The sequence below is a fragment of the Martes martes genome (genome assembly GCF_963455335.1).
Source record: "Martes martes genome assembly, chromosome: 4".
In the NCBI taxonomy this organism is placed as follows: Eukaryota; Metazoa; Chordata; class Mammalia; order Carnivora; family Mustelidae; genus Martes; species Martes martes.
Window position 1 is genome coordinate 167,701,463 of NC_137891.1, and position 20,992 is coordinate 167,722,454.

At 44.3% G+C, this 20,992-nt stretch overlaps 1 protein-coding gene across 2 annotated transcripts in view; it reads right to left on the minus strand.

The window, feature by feature from the left end:
- Nucleotides 1–20,992, minus strand: part of KHDRBS1 (KH RNA binding domain containing, signal transduction associated 1) — a 40,507-nt gene continuing 19,515 nt past the window's right edge. Inside the window, exons 5-11 of one of the 2 annotated variants that reach the window (XR_013966631.1) lie at nt 19,599–19,732; nt 18,648–18,849; nt 18,047–18,114; nt 17,021–17,079; nt 14,364–14,556; nt 11,705–11,764; nt 1–694 (exon numbers count right to left, since the gene is read on the minus strand). Coding sequence is in view for 1 of the 2 variants with exons in the window: in XM_080800124.1 (XP_080656250.1) it covers nt 14,459–14,556; nt 17,021–17,079; nt 18,047–18,114; nt 18,648–18,849; nt 19,599–19,732 (561 nt within the window). In the remaining variant the exon portion in view is untranslated. Of the gene's footprint in view, nt 695–11,704; nt 11,765–13,215; nt 14,557–17,020; nt 17,080–18,046; nt 18,115–18,647; nt 18,850–19,598; nt 19,733–20,992 lie in introns of those variants that run through there. The other variant, XM_080800124.1, reaches the window with a different exon arrangement.

The following is a 20,992-nucleotide window of genomic DNA, read 5'->3' on the forward strand; positions in this document are numbered from 1 at the left end:
CACTTGACCAAATCTTTTATTTAACCCTTAGTGCCAGGTGTTTTTCGGGGAAAGGGATATAGTACAGAGGTGAAGTCGGAAAGCCCTACCCTTCAAGAGCGTTTTGGACAAGGTCAGTCATCAAAAATGAAGAGAAAAATAGGCTCAGAGGTTAAATAACTTGTTCAAAGTAAATAAACCTTCTCACTTGGCTTTCCTTTGCCTTTACCAGGGGTGACAACCAGCGTTGTCCTGGGAGAACTCGGGAGGTGCCCAAGGGCCCCTAGGCTGGTACCCACAGCACAGGTGTGGTTATTCCTGCGGGAAGGGCGGGAAGTAAGAAGTGTGTTCCAGCCGGTTCTGCTGGAGGCTTGGGGGAAGCAGGCAAAATGGGAGTGACACAGTGGGAGATGCCGGTTTATTCAGATCTAGGAGGCTGTGCTTGGGATACTGTTAGTCCCCTTCAACTCTTTAAAGTCCTCAGCAGGTTAAATTGTTAGCATCACAGCTCCCTGCAGCCCTGAGGACTCCATTGTGGGCCTAGAGACTCTCTTAGGGAATCCTGGCTGGCTTTCTGTGTGCAAATCAGACAGATCAAGAGGTGGAGTGGGAAAAGACTGTTGATCTCTCCTGGGTGTCTCTGTGCTCAGCAAATGCCCTCAGGCCAGCCTTGACACAGCAGGCAGCTCTCCTGGTTTCCGGAGTCCTCTGATCACTGCAAAGACACAGGTAGAAAATTAGACACAAAGCTACCCTATCGGGGGGCTTCCTAGCCTCCCATTTGGCCAGGGTGTTCCCCTTGCCATCTCCCCATCCCACAGCACAACTCTAGTTATCTCATTCCGTACAGGTTTCTAGGTGTAGATGGGGAGGCAATAGACCTCCATAGCCTAAGAGCGGTCTTTTTTTTGCTGTTGGTCGGGCAACAAGAATGGATTCTCACTTCGTATACCTCCCATCCTTAGCCATGCCTAAGGTGAGTGATCCAGAACAGAATCAACGAAGCCACTGGGGCCTTTGGCTATACAGGCTTTGGGGCCTCCAGCTGTATGAAGGGGAAAATGATTTCTGTCCTCTCAGAGATGTGAAAAGATAAAGAGCTTTAAAGCCTTTGGAGGAGGGGCGCCTGGGTGGCTCAGCTGGTTAAGCATCTACCTTGACTCAGGTCATGGTCCAGGGGTCCTGGGATGGAGCCCCGCACAGGGCTCCCTGCTCAGCAGGGCGTCTGCTTTTCCCTCTCTCTCTGCCCCCCACCCCCACCACTTGTGCTCTCTCTCTAAATAAATAAAATCTTTAAAGAAAAAAAATAAAGCCTTTGGAGGAAAGCGAATGAGGAAAAAGTCATCTTCTTAAAGCTATTATTAGCACTTCAATCCAGGCTTGGGGCGGGGGGCAGCTCCTCTGGCCTTCTGAGGGGTTCATCCCAGCCCTAAACACTCAGGGTTATCTGCAGGAGACACACCTCTGAAGCTTGGAGCACATGCCAAAGTCTGTAGCAGTTCTCCCGTTCTTGTAAAATATGGCATCCCCATTCTGCCAGCTGTTCCAGCCAGTAATGTGGAGCCCTCCTTGCTCATGTCCTCTTCTCCCACATCTAATCAGGCACCAAATTATATTTGTCATAGCTGTGAAAAGTCCTCGGATCCATTCACTTCTCCACTTACTACAGGTCTTCCTCACTTCTTGTCTGGACTAACACAAAGTTTGCTAACAGGTCCTCATAATCCATAATCCATTTTCCACTCAGGAGCAAGTGAAGTTTAAATTTAATCATGTTGTTCCCCCCACCTCACTCCTGGATTCAGTGGTCTTCAGTGTTGACCTCAGATTAAGGTCCAGGCTCCTACCTCACCTTGAACCTGCCTCAGTCCCACCCTCTGCCTAGAACATGCTTTGTGTCCTTGCCCCAGACCATCTCAAATACCCTGTGTCTAGCTAACTCTTCCTTTAGATGTCAACTTAAACATCATTTCCTCAAAGAGAACCCCTGGGTTAGGCTAGGCTGCCTGGTGCATGACCTCACGGAACTCTGTTCCTTTCTTTCATAGCACTTAACACAACTGAAATGATGTATGTCATTTATCAGACTAACATCTCTTTAGTGTCTGCTTCCTCAGTTACAAGCTCCGTGAAGTCAAGGACCAATTTTACCTTATTTGCCACTAAATCTCCAGTGTCTAGCACACAGTAGGTGTTCCAATATGTATTAGCCAATGTGCTTAATAAAATTGGGGCGCCTGGCTCGCTCAGTTGTTTGAGCAGCTGATTCTTGATTTTTGTCTCAGGTCATGACCTCAGGGTCATGGGATGGAGCCCTGTGTCAGGCTTTGTGCTCAATGGGGAGTCTGCTCGAGGATTCCCTCTGCCCCTCTCCCTGCTCACACTGTCTCTTGCAAATAAATGAATCTAAAAAAATAAAATGAATGAAAGGAAGCATTTACACTGACCTCTGCAGAGAAGCTTAGGATGAGTCCTATCAGAGCACAAGGTATTTCTTTCTCAAAGGCAGATGGGAGCTAGTTTCTGAACTCCAACCTCAGAGAGCCTGAGAGATGGGGAGCACCCGTGCTATACCTAAAGCTGGGCCACGAATGAGAAGCTTGAAGGCCCTAGGAGCCAAAACCCCCTGCGAGGAATTAGCTCTCTCTGAACCCAAACTCTTCTATCCAAGTTCTCACACCACACTGTCTGGGAGGAAGAGACTGAGGTGGACTAAGTAGGCTCCAGAGGATGACAAGGGAACAGCTAATTCAGGCATCTTTTTTTTTTTTTAAAGATTTTATTTATTTGACAGACAAAGATCACAAGTAGGCAGAGAGGCAGGCAGAGAGAGAGGAAGGGAAGCAGGCTCCCTGCTGAGCAGAGAGCCCGATGTGGGGCTCGATCCCAGAGCCCTGAGATCATGACCTGAGCCGAAGGCAGAGGCTTTAACCCACTGAGCCACCCAGGTGCCCCCTAATTCAGGCATCTTAATGCAGTTTTAGGAATAGGAGTAGTCTCCCAGTTTCTGGCAAAGTGTTCTACTTAAGTGATTGATCTGGGCTGATAGCCTGGCTGATAGCCTGGCTCTGCCTGGAAACCTCTCAAGTGAGTTGCCTTTTTTCAGGAGTCCCCATGTCCTCCCCAAGTTTGCCCTGGAACTGACAAGGCCTCCTTGAAGTGACAAGCTCCCTAGGTCTAGGTGGGGAGAAGCACAGGAGAGCTCGTTTTCCTATCCGGAACTCCTACCTGCCCATCTCCTGCCTGAGACAGCAGCCAAAGATACTCACCGCAGCAGTATATCTCCTGCTGAGAGGCTGCTGCATTTGGAGTTAAGGAATGTCAAGAAGCTAAACCCCAGCAACATGGTTATGAAATTCAAGTCCCTTCCTGATATGAGTCTCTCTCTCCTCTTAGAACAGAGAGCTATGGTTGGCAGAACACTGGCTGAGAGCATGTCCTCAGACCCAGTGCTAGAAGAGGTTACAGAGATATTCAGCCCAGGGGTTAGAAAATTGATTTCGTTCATTTTTTTTTAAAAGATTTTATTTATTTATCTGACAGACAGAGATCACAAGCAGGCAGAGGGGCGAGCAGAGAGAGAGGGGTGGGGAGAAGCAGGCTCCCTGCTGAGCAGAGAGCCCGATGTGGGGCTTGATCCCAGGACCCTGGAATCATGACCTGAGCCGAAGGCAGCAGCTAAACCGACTGAGCCACCCAGACTCCCCTTGTTCATTTTTTTTTTTTTAAGATTTTATTTATTTGGGGGGGAGGGGGAGAAGGAGAAAGAGAATCTCAAGCGGATTCCCGCCGAGCTTGGAGCCCAATATGGGGCTTGATCTCATGACCCCAAGATCATGACCCGAGCTGAAACCAAAAGTTGGATGCCCAACCAACTGAGCCACCCAGACGCCCCAGAAAATTGACTTTAGAGGTCAGTGAATTTATCTGGTCATTACCCCCTTAAAAGGTTTGGCCTGCTGCCTGAAGGCAGCCTCCTTGGAAGCCCAGGGAGCAATCAGACCAGGACAGGACTAGGGTGCAGTGCCTACCACTGGCTTTTGCTCCTAAGGGTTGCTCCTAAGGGTTGGCTCAGGGAACAAAAGAACAAGTAGTTAGGCGGGGCAGTGCACTTCTTCCCCTTCCCCCCAACAGCTGCTGTCTCAGACAGCTATATCCAGCCTGTCTACTCAGGCTATTAAATATTCATCAGGTGCTTGCTAGCTTTAAACATGTAACGACTATTAATCCAGAGAGCAAGAGGTACATGAAGGTTCTGGAGAGAGAAAGGGAGGGCTCAGAAGCATCTCTTTCTCTTAATTTCAGGAACCTGGAAACGCAGAAAGGGGTACCCATCCTGTGCACCAAAGCTGGGAACTATTTTCAGTTTAAGCTGATCTTCTGGTGGCCACTGTAGGTAGAGAAGAGACCAGGAGGCAGTTAAGGGAGGGTGGAGACTTGGGTCTGAACTCCTGCTCTTGGGCCCTGTGGTCATCCTGACCAGGACTTGTCAGTTTCCCAGGATAATCCCCGCTTCACAGGGTTGTCTGTGAAATTAAATGGGTCACTGCATCTGCATATAATTCCAGTGGAATTAGCACAGAATTAAGAGCTTAAAATGAAGGCAGAGACTTCAGGCATTGAGGGGAAGCCACACCATGTTTAACAATTCCTTAAGAGCAAAGTTTCTAGCAGAGGAAACTCCAGGTTCTGGTCTCCAGTGTAGAGGGTGGGTTAAAGGGACAGGAGGTGGGAAATCTCCCTTAACATACGTTAAGAGCCTAAAGTCCCACCCTCAAATAGCCCAAATTTCTGAGAGGAGAGAGGATTATTCTTTCTAAAAAAGGTTACAACCAAAAGGTCTTCAGGCAAGGGGGGAGCAGAAGGCAGGCAAGGTGCGGGGAGAATATCCCCTTCGCTCTCCCACAGGAGTGGAGCCACTTTATGGAAGGTTCTGCTCTTCTGCTTCTTCCCTCCTTCCCTATCTTGCTCGCACAATGGCAAACACGGGTATGTCCGAGTCCCTCTTATGCTCAAGGCCTTCAATAGCTCCCTTAACTTCAGAATCAAGTTCAAGTATTTTGCCTAACATTTAGCTTTTCAAAATGGGCACTCACCTCTCTTCCAGCCTCTATTTATAGATAAACATGTACTGGGTGCTTACTACAGGTCATGCAGAATGTCTTTCATTCAACTGAATTCATTCAATCTTTACAACAATGTTGTGACAGAAATGATAATCCCCCATTTTACAGATGATGAAACTGAGTCTTCGGGAAGGTAGCTTGCCTAAGGCTCTAAAGATAGTGAAACTAACCCTGGAGGCGGCAGTGTTGACGTTAGTCTGTTTAAAGCCATAATAAGATGCTGTGTTAATCTGTCGGCCTGGTGCTTCCTAAACCTTCTCAGACAGTTCCCCCAGGCCACTGGTATTAAGTAAGTTCAGCAACAGGGCACAACCACACACTACTGAACTATTGAAGGCTTACTCTCTCCCATTAGACTGGGTTTTGGGAAGGTGGACATTATGAGCTGATAAGAGACCCATGACCCAGAACAACCAGCAAATATTTGTTGTACTAGCAATAATAATCCTGCAGAAGCAGCCTCCTACCAGGATAGGGAATGGCTGTACAAGCTCCTTGAGATGGTTCTGGCTGACAGGTTAAACTCCTTCTACATTCCGGCATAATCCTGTAGTTGAGACTGATCACAGACTCTGAAATCAGACTGCCTGAACTTCGGTCCCAGCTCCGCTACTTAACAGCTGCACGACCTTGGGTAAGTTACTTGATTTTCTCGGCCTCAGTTTCATCATTGTGTGGAAACGGGACAATAACAGCTACTTTACAAGTGGAGAAGACAGTGAATGGCACATAGTAAAGAATCAATGTTAGAACTGACAAAACGCAATAGTAGTTAAAATATGTATTTTTCAGATATTAACATCCCCCAAATCAGGACGCATTTTACACTCTATATGAAAACAAACTACCGTGCAGGTTTAGTTGGCAACATTTTTTCTTTCTTTGCAGTACTTCTTACATCTCATAATGACCTCAGTGCCAATGAAATACGGTGTTATCTTCCGGAAGCAGCATGCCTTTAGCATAGAGAATGGATTCCAGTATACAAAAATGTTGCCAGGGACATCCCACAACTTGCTATGTGACTGTGGTACATTACTTTACCTCTCCTAGGATCAGCTGCCTCCTTCACAAAAACAGGGACACACAGTGGGCATGCAAATTCAGTTCTCTCCTCCCTTAGTCAGGTAGAGCTGCCTATTTTCCCTATGTCACTTCCTCCTCTTTTTACAAAGTGGGGTCAAGATCAATGAATGGGAAAAGATGGAAGAACAATTTAAATGACTACTTAGCAGTAACACTGCCAGCAAACAGCTGCTTGCATGGGTTCACACAGCACAAAAACCTATCAAGAAAGAGGGAGCCCACGTTCTGCCTTGTGCAATCCAATTCCAGTATGATCTTTGGGCAAAGCCTTGAGGGACATAGAGCTTCGGGGTTTGAGACCAGGCAGGGAGTACTTCAGTTTCAAAAACATGACCAGAACATCAGCTACCACAACACCTCTATCCCCCTATTCACATGGTACAGTAGACCTCTGCATGTGTGGACAAGAAGGTTTTTCAGTCCCAACTCTCAGGCTGCTGTTCCTGAAACAAAACACAGTCCCAATCTGTTTCATCCTTAGTGGCTGGAAAGCCCTAGCAGCTGCTGATGCATTTCTTACCTTCATTCTTAGCTTGCGGCAGCGGGTGGGAAGTGGTGGGAGTGAAAGCAAGAGGGGACAAACCCTGAGGCTTCTTGAGTAACTACCATATCCCTAGGTAAGAGACGGTGAGTCTGTTCCCTTAGCAGCGAGTCATTGCCAGGAGCACCCTGGAGATTCCACAGAAATCCTGGAGGGAGATGGAGAGAGGAGCAAAGAATGCTGACAGTGGGGGAAAAGGCATGTGCAGCTCAGCCTCGAAGCTTCTGAGGAACTACAGAAGGCCAGGCATGGCAGCTAGAACAGCAAGCCTCATTTCCACTCTCGCAGCCTGCAGTGTGAACACAGGGTAAAGATGTGTTTTGGAGATACTCGTACGTGGGACCAAATCCTAGCCCCATCACTTACCACCAGCTGTTAGTGGTGTCCAAACAATCCGGTCAGCTATTCCTTATCAGTGAGTAGCTACTACATGCCAGAAATTATATTAATCACTTTTAAGTAATACCTACTTCAAAAGGTAGTAGATCTATACCTCTGTGGTTAATTAGTGTGCCAATAGGGATAAAGGCACCAAGATCATTTAATGGGGAAAAAAGTTTTTTTTGAAGTTTTTTTTTTTAAAGATTTATTTTTTGGAGGGGGAGAGAGGTTGTGTGCGTGTGTGCACATAAGCACGCATGAGAGCAGGGTGGGGGGGGCAGAAGGAGAGAAACTCAAGCAGATTCCCTGCTGAGCGTGGAGCCCAACGTGGGGCTCAGTCCCATGACCCCCAGGATTATGACACAAGCCAAAATAATTGGACATTCAGATGTCCAACCGGCTGAGCTACCCAGGCACCCCCGAAACAGTCTTTTTAATAAATGATGCTGGGACAACTGGATATCCACATGCAAAGAATGAATATGAAACTCTGACCTCACACCATATGCAAAAGTTAATGCAAAATGGGTCACAGGCCTAAATGTAAGAATTGAAACAACAGGAGTCTTAGAAGGAGATAGGTATAAATTTTCAGGACCCTGAATGAGACAATGGCTTCTTATCTAAGACAGCAAAAGCACAAGCAACAAAAGAAAATAAACTGGGCTTCATCAAAATGGAACTTTTGTGTCTCGAAGAAAATAAGAAGATAACCCATGGAATGGGAACAAAATACCTGCAAATTATCTGACAAGGGTCTCACACCAGGCCATATAAAGAGCTTACAATTTAATAATAAAAAGACAAATAATTCAATTTGGATTGACGGGAGATTTAAATGAACATTTTTCCACAGAAGATACACAGATAGTGGATCAGGACACTAGTCATCAGGAAAGTGCAAATCAAAAGCACCAGGAGACACCACTTCACACCCGGTAGGATGGCTACAGTAAACAAAGCAGAACAGAACAGGTGTTGGTGGGGATATGGAGGAATGAGGCTGGTGGGAATGGTGCAGCCTCTACGGAAGAGTCTGGCAGTCCTCCAACAGCTGAGCACTGAACTGCTGTCTGACCCAGCAATTTCTCTCCTATTAGGTGCACGTCCAAGAAACTGAAAACTTATGTCCACAAAAAAACTTGTACACGAATGCTCCTAACAGGATTTTTCATCACAGCCAAAAAGCAGAAACAACCCAGAAATGTCCATCAGTGGGTGAGTGGACCAAAAAAATGCATACGATGAAACAGTATTTGACAATAAAAGGAATGAGGTACTGACACACGTTACAACATGGATGGAATTTGGAGACGTGACGCTAAGTGACAGAAGAAAGTCGAAAAAGATCTCACAGGTTGTATGATTCCATTTATATGAAATGTCCAGAACAGGCAAGTCAACAGAGGTAGGAAGTAGAGATGAGTGGCTGATCAGGGCCGGAGAAGGTAAGGGGACCGGGGGAGATGGCTGAAGCACATGGGAATTCTTTTCTGTGGGTGAGAAACATGTTCTCAAATAGATGGTGGTGATGACGATATAATTTTATATCTATTAAAAGCCACTGGATTGTACACTTTTTTTTTTTTTTTTTAGGTTTTATTTGAGAGGGAGAGAGCACGTGGGGGTAGGGGTGAAGGGAGAGGGCAGAAGGAGGAGGAGAAGCAGACTCACTGCTCAGGAGGGAGCCTGAGAATGTGGGGCTCAATCCAAAGACCCCAGGATCATGACCTGAGCCGAAGGCAGACACTTAACCAACTGAGCCACCCAGGTGCGCCTGAATTGTATACTTTAAAATAGGTGAATCGTATGGTTATGATTGTTATCTCAATATATTTTTTAAAGATTTTATTTATTTATTTGACAGACAGAGATCACAAGTAGGCAGAGAGGCAGGCAGAGAGAGGGGGGGAAGCAGCCTCCCCGCTGAGCAGAGAGCCCGATGCGGGCCTTGATCCCAGGACCCTGAGATCATGACCTGAGCCGAAGGCAGAGGCTTAACCCACTGAGCCACCCAGGTGCCCCTTATCTCAATAATCCTAATGTGTCTTTTAATCTGTAGTAATAGAAGCTAACCAGAGGCTGCAGGCTGTTAGGCTGCCTACGGGCAGCATTTGGCTTGCCACAGAGGTTTTACAGGGACCAATACTAATCAGAGCATACATTAAGCCACCGCTGGCTGTAAAATCCAAATTTCTAGTTTTTCTGGAAAATCATATCTAGCAAGTCTAATAAAAAAATTTCTGGAGCTGGAGAAGAAACATGACTGAAAATGGACTTCAAATGCTTGACACGATCCAAGGTAGAACTACTTCAAGTTACTGGAGTGATTCATTTAAAATGAGGGATAACTTCTACTTGGAGCTGTCTTAAATGAGATGGGTTGATGGTTTGCTTTTGGAAGTAATATTTCCTATCACTAGTGCCAAGTACTGATACATGCCACACAAGGATGATCCTTGAAAACTTTATGCAAAGTGAGAGAAGCCTATCACAAAAGGCACATATTATACAACTCTATAGAAACAGAAAGTAGGTTAGTGGTTGCCAGGGGCTGGGGAGAGAAGGGAATTGGGAGTGACTGCTAACAGGTATGGGATTTCTTTTTGGGGTAGTGGGAATTTTCTGGAATTAAATAGTGATGATGGTTGTTCAGCACTGTGAATATTCTAAAAGTCACCAAACTGTACACTTTAAGACGGTTAAAAAGGTAAATTTTAAGTTATACGAATTTTGTATTAATTAAGAGAGAAAGGTAGAGAAGACCAAATGAGATCGTCCTTATTAGCTGCTTAGGATAGTATCACAGTAATGTTAGCTACTATTATCAACTTCATTTGCTGATAAAGAAATGAAGCCCAGAAAGGGATTAAGGGTTTGGTTCCGTCAAAACAAAGACCAAGGCTATGATGAGGCAGTCAGGACAGGTCCCCAGCCTTGCCTGGGTCTAAAGCTTACAGGACTGTAATAAACATTCATCGGTAGTGACAGAAACACATAGAAAATACTGGGACCAACTGACTAAGCTCCACATTCAAAAAAGGCAGACCACTGGCAGACCTGGGTCTGCCAACAATAAAATCTGTTTTTCCAGGCGCAAATTACAGGCCGAGTGAAGAAAGAAGCATCCCCCAAATTCTGCTCTTCAGACTACCCTAGAAGAGTTGGAACTAATTCTCTGTATTCAGGGACTTTCCTCTAAAATTGCTTTGCCATTCATGTAATCCATATCAAACCTAGAACTTGCTCAATACACACGGTCCTCTTTAAAGTCTTCAGATCTGAAAGGCTCCTCGGAGAGGCAGGCTGGGAAGACACCATCTTCAAGAAGGGAAATTTTACCGATAAAGACTGCCTGTGCCTTTGACCTCTCCCTAGTTTGGTCTTTTCCCTTCGGTGTTCTCCTAACCCTAACAACTCACCCAGGGGCAGAGGGAAAGATCATCCAGCCAGTTCCTGGATGGCTTCAATCAGCAACCCCCACCTACCCAAATCAGGGGGCTAACCTTTCTTAGAGAAGAAACACTAATATTTACTATTTATAGGACACCGAATTGGTTGGCTTTATATATAGTAAAACTCATTCAGTCTGCTGACCACTGTAAGGTGCACATTATCACTATCTTCCTTCCTAGATGTGGAAATAAGTGGTTTTAGGTCACTAAACAAAGAAAAGTTGTCGATTCAACTCTGTTAGGTCTCATGCCCTCTCTACTATGCCACACTATCCCTTTCAGAGTGTGAAGGGATGAGAAATACCCCTTCCTTAGATTAAAAGTGATATAAGGTGGAGGGTAAAAGTGTTAGGTGTTAGGTTCTGACAACAAACTTGGGCTCTATTACTAGCCAACCATACTAATAATGTGACCCCAAGAAGTTACTTAACCTCATTAAGTCTCAGTCACTTCTGTAATACATACATAATACTGGACAATTGTTGTTTGTCTGCCCAGTATCCATTCCCTTTTCCTAATAACACCCTGACTTCCTTTGGAGGAATTAGTTTTTTCGTACCACATCCTGGTAAAGTATGAACATGTGACTTAAGCTAATACAGTCTGACATTCCCTGCCTAGAACTTGAATCTCAAGGGAAAAAGAAAGCAAACGGCTAGAACTCACTCATTCTAGCAACAACACCTAAACAGCTAGTCCTGGCTCCAAGAACATTCCTGAGGTCTATCACTGCTATCCCAGTTCTCTGCAGCTAATCTGGTACCAAGCCAGATTTTTCCAGCCTTCACACTAAATCTGCAAGTCCTTAACATCGTTCTAATAAATTCCCTTTTATTTACATCAACTGGCCACTTTGCTGCTTACAACCAGTGAATGCCAAATGAAACACTGTCCCATTAGGTTATTGACAGGATAGGGTAGGATTCAACAGATGGAAGTTGACACTACAATCATCACAAGTAAATTCAATATGGACTGTAAACCAACATATGAACACGACCATGTTGTAAATATGGTACAGATGACATGCAAGAAAGACCTGCCCACGGATCATGTCCCAGGCCACCTCCTGGCAAAACTATTTCATAGTTAGGATAAAAGTCCCACATCCTCAGTAGAAAGCTACCTTAACATACCTGACATGGGTCTTCACTACCCATTCTACTCCAGGAAATGCCTCAGGAGTTTTCAATCACCTGAAAACGGAGAAGTAAGAGATCAGCCTTTTGAAGAGGAAGTTCTAAAGACATACAAAATAAAAGATAGAGATCCTGCATGCAGTTTACACATTACAGGAGAGAAACATGCAACTTTAAAGAAATTTTAAGTAACATTTCATTGTGAATATCAATATGGGGACCTATAGGGCTCATCCTTGTACATTTTTAAATAGCTGAGCAGAAAGCTTGACTTTGGGGAGCAGCAGGTCTAATCTACAGTCATTGAAATTTTACAATGTGTCATTTAAGATGTCAGACTTTGTGCCCAGGTTACATTACAGTTCACTTGTGATGGGCAGGATTATTAAGAGTTATGGCTAATTTATGCGGCAGCATATGGTTTTTCTTTTTACAGCTATTTTTATTAAACAAGTTTTGCAAAGTTTTAACATTAAAATTAACAGCTAGAGAATTGTTTATGCAAGTTGCTGTCACAGTTTATGTAAAAGAGAAATATGTGCTATTAAAATCAGACATTTAGGTTACCTTTGGTTTTTTGCGATGCATGTTAGCTTTACACATCCTGATTCTCTTGCGATAATTTTCCTTTAAAAAGGGGGGTATAGAGTGATCTCTTTTCATCAAAACAAGACATAATGCCCTGAAAGCTGACTTCAAACCATGGTTGAAAATTCAGTTATTTACACTTTATCACAATCTACAAATACATTTTTTTGTTGGTGTGTTTTAAAAAAGAAAAAAAATGTCCATCATGCACTGCTGCAGGCAGCTTGGCACTTCCATACAAGAGGATTTTTCACCCCCGAGCAGTTTAGGTGGCTCCTTTAGGGAAGGCACGAGAACCCTGAGAATTAACAGAGGAGTGGAAACAGGGCCAACCAATTCCATCATTTCCTCTCTTGGTCTCTCAGGAGGGAGTTCAGAGCCAGCCGATCATGCCAGATCCTGCCCCAGCCCAGCTGATTTGTTAACAGTATTTCTGGGATAGGAAGGGAAACCCGTAAGGGCACCCAGGGTTTGCTGAATTGCCATATCTAAAGGCAGGTGTTATCCGTTTCCAAGCTCACGGAGATTATTTGGTGTCACGCTTAGGGCCACCTAGGGGCTCTACAGAGGTGCAGACAGGGTGGCTGGCACTTTAAACACTGAGGCCTATGTATGGAAACCAATCCAAGTTTCGGCTCAGTTGGGTTTTTCTCTCCAGAAATTAGAGCTTGTGATAGGATGGGATAAAACTGCTGTCAAAACAACTTCCAGGGGGTGAAAAAGCTTTGATTATTTTTAAACTAAAACTTAACAACTCGATAAACTTTTTTTTTGGTAAACTTAAAATAAAATCCCCCCCACCACTTTTAAGAATATCTCCAACTTTTAACAAGCCCATTAACTTTAGAGTTAATTTAAGTTTATTTGAAAGAGAAAACTATTTTATTGTCCACCCAAAAAAATGACAATTCATCACATTTACTTTGATTAAAAAAGGACTAAACTTTATTGACAAACTGCTGCAGACATTTTGACATAAGTTTAAGCTACCTATTTAGGCAGACTTACACATGTAGCATTTAATCTTCCAAGAACAAAATGGGAGGACGGTACAAATCCAATTAGGACTTTAACTTATGTACAAAGTGGATTTTGATTCCTTTTTCATTCAGCTGCAGTGTCCCTTTTTATATCATGCTAGTGTTGAGACATACTTGACTAACTACCTTGGAAACAGTTCAATATTGACAACCGTCACTTAAAAAAATCATCAGCTTTTGGTTCCAGTGTCCAAGTGAGCTTTTCATGGAGTGCAGAACCTCAGATGGACAAAACACTTTGTCTTTTTAAATACTGAAATTTTAAATTATTAGTACTATCACTGAAAGATTTTTCATGGCTAAAAAGCTGCATCAAATTCAATCCAGGTGGCTAGCCCCTCCCCCAAATCCACGTCTTCAAAACCTGCTCCCCACTAAGTATCTCTCAACACTGTATGTCTGGGGCTAGATTTCAAAACCCACATAATGAAAAAGTCAGTTTTACAAACCTAATTGTTGTTGTTGTTGTTTTAAATCAATTAACGTTAAAAATTGCATCAACTATTTAATTCATGAGGATCTTTCATATTAAAATTTAACCTTAAGATTCAACCGCCATGTGCTTTTAAAGGAAACATTTTTAGAGACGTCTGAGCTCACTTTTACATGGTGGCACCTACTGCCGTTAACGTTTGTGATTTTAAATCTTAAACAGCCCTGAATTTTGAAATGTAGCCTAGTTTGGGATTCTGCAACTACAACTTTACGGGATGCCTCAAATCAAAACTAAGAGAAAGTTAACAAGCCTTAAACTTCAGAACCTTTAAGCAAGCAATGTCACTTTTGAAACTAACAGGTTTGTGGTTTTTTTTTTACTCAACTTTTTTTTTATTATAAAAGGTACATTTCTGTTTATATTTAAACAACAAAGAAAAAAGCATCTACACACTTAAAAAATTAATTCGATATTCCTAAATCTATTTTAACTCATTTTAAAATACTACATACAGAAGCCAGAATGCAGAGTTAAGGATGGAGTAAGGTGGGGAGAAGAAGGGGACCACGAAGAAAAACACTTAGACAATTACTTGTCTGTTGTGGGTAAAGCAACAGGAATCCTGGGAGATACAAGAAATCAGTAACAACTTTGCTCATAACTGATATTTTCCCCTCATGTTTGTTTTTAATAACGTCCATATGGGTGCTCTCTGTATGCTCCCTTCACCGGCCTAGCTGGAGGGGCCTTCAGCGATGGCCTGGTCCCATTCCAGTCATCTTGGCCTGCGGGGAAAGCAAGAACAGTTTATAAACAACACGCCATGGGCATTATGGGAGGAGCAAGAATAGGTCATCTGGTAAAGATCACCAAAGACACCGCTTTGTTTCCAGTGTCTTGCCACGTCCCAGTGGTCCTTGCTTTTTGCTCTGCTTGGCCCTCCTGAACAGCTTCATTTCCCAGCTGTAGGGCAATTCTGAGCAGACAGACAGAAAGAAATGGCTCAGAAAAGGCCTGGAGTCATCTTTAGGCAGTATGATCTCTCCTCCAGCCTCCAAATCTGGATAAACCCAACACCTTGCTTGAGACAGTGAGGAAATGAATCTCAGTAGGTCTGCAATGCCCCTTTCCCTGTTCCCAATGGAATTGGGCAAAGAAAGCCTCAACTGGGCAAAGAAAGCCTGTGGAACCTTCAGGAAGTCAGACTGGAAGCAGGTAGCTCCCTTTCCAATAGCAAGTCAGGTTTCCCTGTTGAAAAGTGTCCTCCTTGGGAGAAGTAAGCAAGGGCCGCATTTCATGAGGCCTCCCCACCAGCAGAGCTGGTCCACTGCTCTGGCGTAGGGAAGCAGAACGTGTTTATAGCACCGATACGGAGAATTCACTGTTTCCTCTCTCATGCAATAGCCCAGAGAAGCCAGACAACATGGTTGACAGCCTCAAATGACTTTCTTTTGTTACAGGGAAAAGCCTGAAAGAGATGATCGCTTACTTCTACAGCTGACCTCTTATGAAAAGGAGCTGCACGTATGAGCTTATTTTCCCACTCACCCCCCTAGGCTACCCATGCCAGTTCATCCCCAACGCGTTTCCCCAGCTGCCTGCATTCACAGATCTGAGCCTCCATCACTAAGTCTAAAACCTCTACATGGACCTCAAGTCCCAGAGACCCTATCTAAGGCTGTTTTTACCCTTAGTATAATAGGTACAGCCATTACTTTCCAAATGGCTTCTGGTACTAACAAGACAGTTTATTTTTGTAATTCTGTTTATAAAGGCCAAAATCATAACAGATGAACTGTGGCAACATCACACCAGGAGCAGAAGAGGCAGCCTGCCTCTTTCAGTCCAGTCTCTTCTCAGGCAAAACAGAAATGTAATTCAGTCAAACACACACAGAGGCCGCATTGTGCTGCCTCACCGATGGGAGGGAAATACCCTGGGGCAATCCCACTGCCCTTCTAAATAGTGGCCTACGAGAGCGGAGCAGTGTTACTGATGGCAAATGTCCAGCACCATTTAGCTAGAATTAGTAAAACGGTTTCCCTAGGCAAGCAGCTGACTGGCTACTACAGACTGCGCTGACAAGTTAGGCTCAGCTTGTCTGCGGGAGCTCTAAGGGGCTAGGGGTAAGGGGAGACTGTTAACTAGTGTCTTAAGATGAATTGTCAATTGCTAAGCCCCTGGCCCAGGACTCTGGAATTCCCTCAGGTATGCTGAAAATACCTTGCATTTAAAAAGCGGCTCTCTCTGCACCCACACGGCACTCCCTCTGGGGCCCATTAACACGGGGCCATAATTGGCACTCGAGGACACTCTTGAGCAATGTGTTTTCAACTAAACAGACAGTTCGGTCCTGCTGCCATTCTAGCCTCTATAGCTCTCTTGGGATCAAGGACTGAACTGAGATGTCTCCAAGCCAGGAAGGAGCTTGGTGCCAGTACTGCCCTGAAGTGGCCCCAGCTCCTACTGCCCGAGATCTGAGATGACAGGCAGGATGCTTGCACCCAACCTGCTTTTGCCTAGCTACCTGCCATCTAGTTGGTTCCCTTTCCGCTAATATTTCCTCTACAATGAGATTCTTTTCAGTGAGATCCAAAATTCTTCCTCAGAATGAAGTGGGGTGGGGTGCATGGGTAGCTCAGTCGGTTAAGCATCTGCCTTCAGCTCAGGTCATGATCCTGGGGCCTGGGATCGAGCCCTGCGTTGGGATCCCTGCTCAGTGAGGAGTCTGCTTCTCCCTCTCCCTCTGTTGCTTCCCCTGCTTGTGCTCTCTTACTCTCTCTCCCTCAAAATAAACAAACAGAATCTTAAGAAAAAAAATGTAGTGGGGCTGGAAAATAAAATTGGATATGATGAAGCTCTCAGTATCTACCCATGTGGCCTAGGCACCAGCAGCAAGGGCCCTGCAACATGACCTAGGCCTGGCAATCTCCCCTGGTCTAAAGGAGAAAAGGATCAACGTCAGCTTAAAAGTCTGCTGCTCCAACCAGGCCTAGCTGGACCTGAGCCCTAGTCTAAGACATCTGCTTAGCAATTCTAAGGGTAACCCCATCTCATCTTAAGAGCTCCTCTTTCTATGGGACAGCACACAATTGCAATAAGAACGGGATGGCTACTGTCCTATCAACATCTCAGCTTTCTAAAGGTTCCTCTTTCGCTGTGTGACTGGCAGCCCCCAGTAATCCAGTCACTAGCATTCCCACAGACACTTACTTGCGCACACTGCCCACCATGGAAATAAAGACATACCATAAGCTTCGTAAGAATCCTGAACCTCCCCATGTCCATAGTCATAATATTCTGAGTCCCTGGAAGCCAAAGACAAGAGTGTTAGAGAGCTACAGAGTAACTCTACTTCCATTTCCCCTTCCTCCCACATTTCAGGCATTTTACTACATGTGTAGGGCAGAAAAATGCTCATTTTGCCCCATCTCCAAACCAGAAAATATTTCCGAAACAGGTATGTGCTGTGCACTTAAACAAAAAAAAAAAAATTACAACCATTGCAAAGAAAAACGGATACCACATAATTTAAAGTGAAAAAGCACAATCCAAAACTGAACATCTCAATCACAGTGTACACACACACACACACACACACATTTATAGGGCTCTCTGGAAGAGAGTAAACAAACATACTGTTCTGTTCCCACTGTACAATTATGAAATACTTTTTAAATCAATCACAGATAAAATACATATACACAAAAACGTTATTTAAGAGTGCAGAAAATAACCTAAGTTATGGTAGTAGGATTCTAGCTTCCTTTTAAACTTTAATGCACCTTTAATGTGGCAATAATACATCAAAACAATTTAAAGGCATTTTCCCTTCATTTCCATGTGGTCACAGCTCAGGAAATTTTCACATTATTCCTAGATTCTATACTATAAATTCAGATACACAGGGTGCCTGGGTGACTCAGTTGGTTGAGTGACTGCTTCCAGTTAAGGTCATGATCCTGGAGTCATCGGATCGAGTTCTGCACTGGGCTCCCTGCTCAGCAGGGGGTCGCCTCCTCTGACCTTGCACTTTCATGCTTGCTCTCTCTCAAATAAATAAAACCTTTCAATAAATAAATAAATAAATAAATTCAGATCCACAGTTCCCTAAGCTTACAGATCTGAGTGCCTTACAGATGTGGAAAGAAAAAGAGATACCCCCAAAGGGGAGCCACACTGTTCCCCAGATGTGTGCTACCTAAATCTCTCCGTTGTTCCAACTCCCTCCATCCACCCCAGGACGTGAAACAGTACTTCTCTTGCCTGACTTACCCTTGGCTCTGGCTATAATAGCCTTCGTAGCCTTCATAACTCTGTTCTGCATATGTGTCATCATACCCCTAGAACAAATAAAATGAAAAAGAAAGGCAAAATCACACAGAGTGGGAAAGGTAATTATATCCCATGGGAGGATGGTAGGCTTCTAGATTAACAGAATGCAGAATTTTCCCCCCAAATTAATACCCACTGGTAAAGAGTTGACATAGAAAAAAAAATTTTTTTTTTAAAGAAAAAATGAAACAAAACTGAACCATCAACCAAACCAAACCACCCTCCAAATTGTGGGCAGGAAACAAGGAAAAGTGTTGAACTTGAGCATTATCAGCAGTACTAGTGAAAAGACCCCCTATTGAAACACTGTATATTTGTCAAGGCACAGCCTATTTCCTATTTCATCTATTCACATGTAGTAAACTATGCTTAAAATGGAAAAATCTTCTCATAGTTTAACATTCACTGCAAAAGAAGAGACCAGACTCCAGATCTTACAGGCAGTCCCTGCCACCTACACCAAGGGCCAATGCCCTATCATTCAACTTCCTTTGGCAGCCTCCTAGGTATCGGGAAATGGCACACTGCTCAAACTTCTTACATATTCTTCATAGGTTTCTGGTGCAGGGGGCGGAGGCAAAGGTATCCTCTGGATGCCTGCTGTCCGTGCTCTGGGTGCTGGAGCACCCCTCACTGTAGGTGGGGGCGGCACTCCTCGAGTTACCGTGGCACCTCTGGTGATGGCTCCTCTCACGGGTGTACCACGTACCAAAGCCCCCCGAGGTGGTCCAACACCACGGCCCCTGCAAGAAGAAAACGTTTTTTTGTTGTTGTTTTTAAGATTTTATTTATTTATTTGACACAGAGAGAGAGATCACAAGCAGGCAGAGAGGCAGGCAGAGAGAGAAGGGGAAGCAGGCTCCCCGCCAAGCAGAGAGCCCGATGCGGGGCTCGATCCCAGGACCCCGAGATCACGACCTGAGCTGAAGGCAGAAGCTTTAACCCACTGAGCCACCTAGGCACCCCCCCAAAATTATTTTAAATGGAGATTTTAATACATAGATAATACTTTCATGTTCAGATTTGTTTGCAAATTCTGGAGCCAGACAGATTCCATAATGCCTTAAGCAGACCATTATTAAAACACAGAGGAAAAAACAAATGAACAAACAAAATCCCCAAAAAACCCAAAGAGGTGGGTAAAGGACCCATACTGGAGACTGCCCAGGTTCCCAAGTGGACCTGTAAATGTTTCATCAGTGTACTACTTTGGAAAGTCTGAACACTCCATAAAGGTCAGTCGCAAAAGGTAAACTTCTAAAGCCAGAGACCATTCTAAACTGCTAGAACTATCCAAAATTAAGAGACCAAAAGTTTCAACAGGACTGCTGCACTTGGCTATGGCCAAAGGACCTAAGATCTACTTAATTCCACTCTTGCTGGTACAAATCCTGAGGCCCCCTTCTAAGACGGAAGAAAGAGCACCACTAAGAGAGAAATGGTACTGGCCAAACTTACATCTTGTTTCTAGTTGTTTCCATTATTTTTTTACCTGGGAACAGGTGGAGGAGGAGGTGCAGCTCCTCGGCCTCTCACTGGCACCCCACGTCCGCGAGAGGGCTCCGGTACTCCATTCAAGTAGGAAAGCTCTAGAAATTGCTCCTGGCAGATATCATCCATCATATCCTGCAAATGAAAGATAAAAGGATTACTGGGCCACATCTCTACCTTCTGTTGAGAAGCTGTCCAGCCCACATAAGCCTTGGATACTAAGACCAGTTCTGAATGCCCAGATGAAGTCTCAGGTCATGCATTTTCTGAAGTCAAATGGCACCCTACCTGTCACCTCTTCGAGGAAAGTCCTGATGGCAGACCCCTCATTATTCAGCTGAAGCTTTTCATAATTAGTCCCTACCTGGCTCTCCAGATCACTTCCATCCACTCTCTGTGGATAAACTCCTTTCAAGCCATGCAGAACCACCTGTAGTTCAGAACCTAGCATACTTAGACACCCATTCTTGCAAATAGCTTCCTTTTCCTAGAATAGTAAAAGCTGCTACCGTTAATTAAGCTCTACGCACTAGGTACTTTATAATAAGCTTGCTATAGGTTTTGCAGTTTAATCTTCAAGGTTACCCTGAAGTAAGTAAGCAGGTCATCCCATTTTACAGCTGGGAAACAGAATCAGGGCATATAAAGCCACCAGCCTAAGGACAGACAGCTAGTAAGTAGCAGACTTGATGTGAATTCAGAATTACCTGTCTCCAAAATCTAGGCTTTGAATCATTTGACTACACTGCCTTTTTTGTCTACCTGAGAGACTAACTCACTCTTAGAAGACTTAATCTAAAATATTACTTCTTTTGAAAACCTTTCTTTGATGCCACCCCCACTCCCTCCTCTTTTTCCACAGCACCGTGTAATTTTCTCGACCCAAGCACTTACCACGTCATTCTAGAATTGTCTTTCTCACTAGATTGGGAGAAAGGAGCCATTTTTGTAACTTCAGACCCAAGCAGAGTATTAGGCACCTACCAGATACTTAACAAATGTTTGGGATGAACAAGGAACCTGAGGCTCAGAAAAGTGAAATAATAACTTGTCCAAGATGACGCAGATAAAGGTCCCAGTCCAGTGCTCTTCCTACTGTACCAGGAAGCCTCTCTGGTACAGTTAATGGTTCTAAGGGGAAAACGGAGGCTCTGGTCATGGATGCAAAAATAGGCTCACTTTCTTTTTCTTCACAAGAGGGAAGAATTGAGTCAAATGCCATTTGCAAATCTTTTCACATATCTCCTGATGAGAGCCATTCAGTTTTAATACTCCATGCTTTTTTATATATCCCAGGTGGACAGAGCTTCAAGAACAGAAGATTCTAGTCACCACAGAGATGCCCCCCTCCCCAACTCTTCACCTCCTCCTACCTTGCACATTACTGCTGTTTGA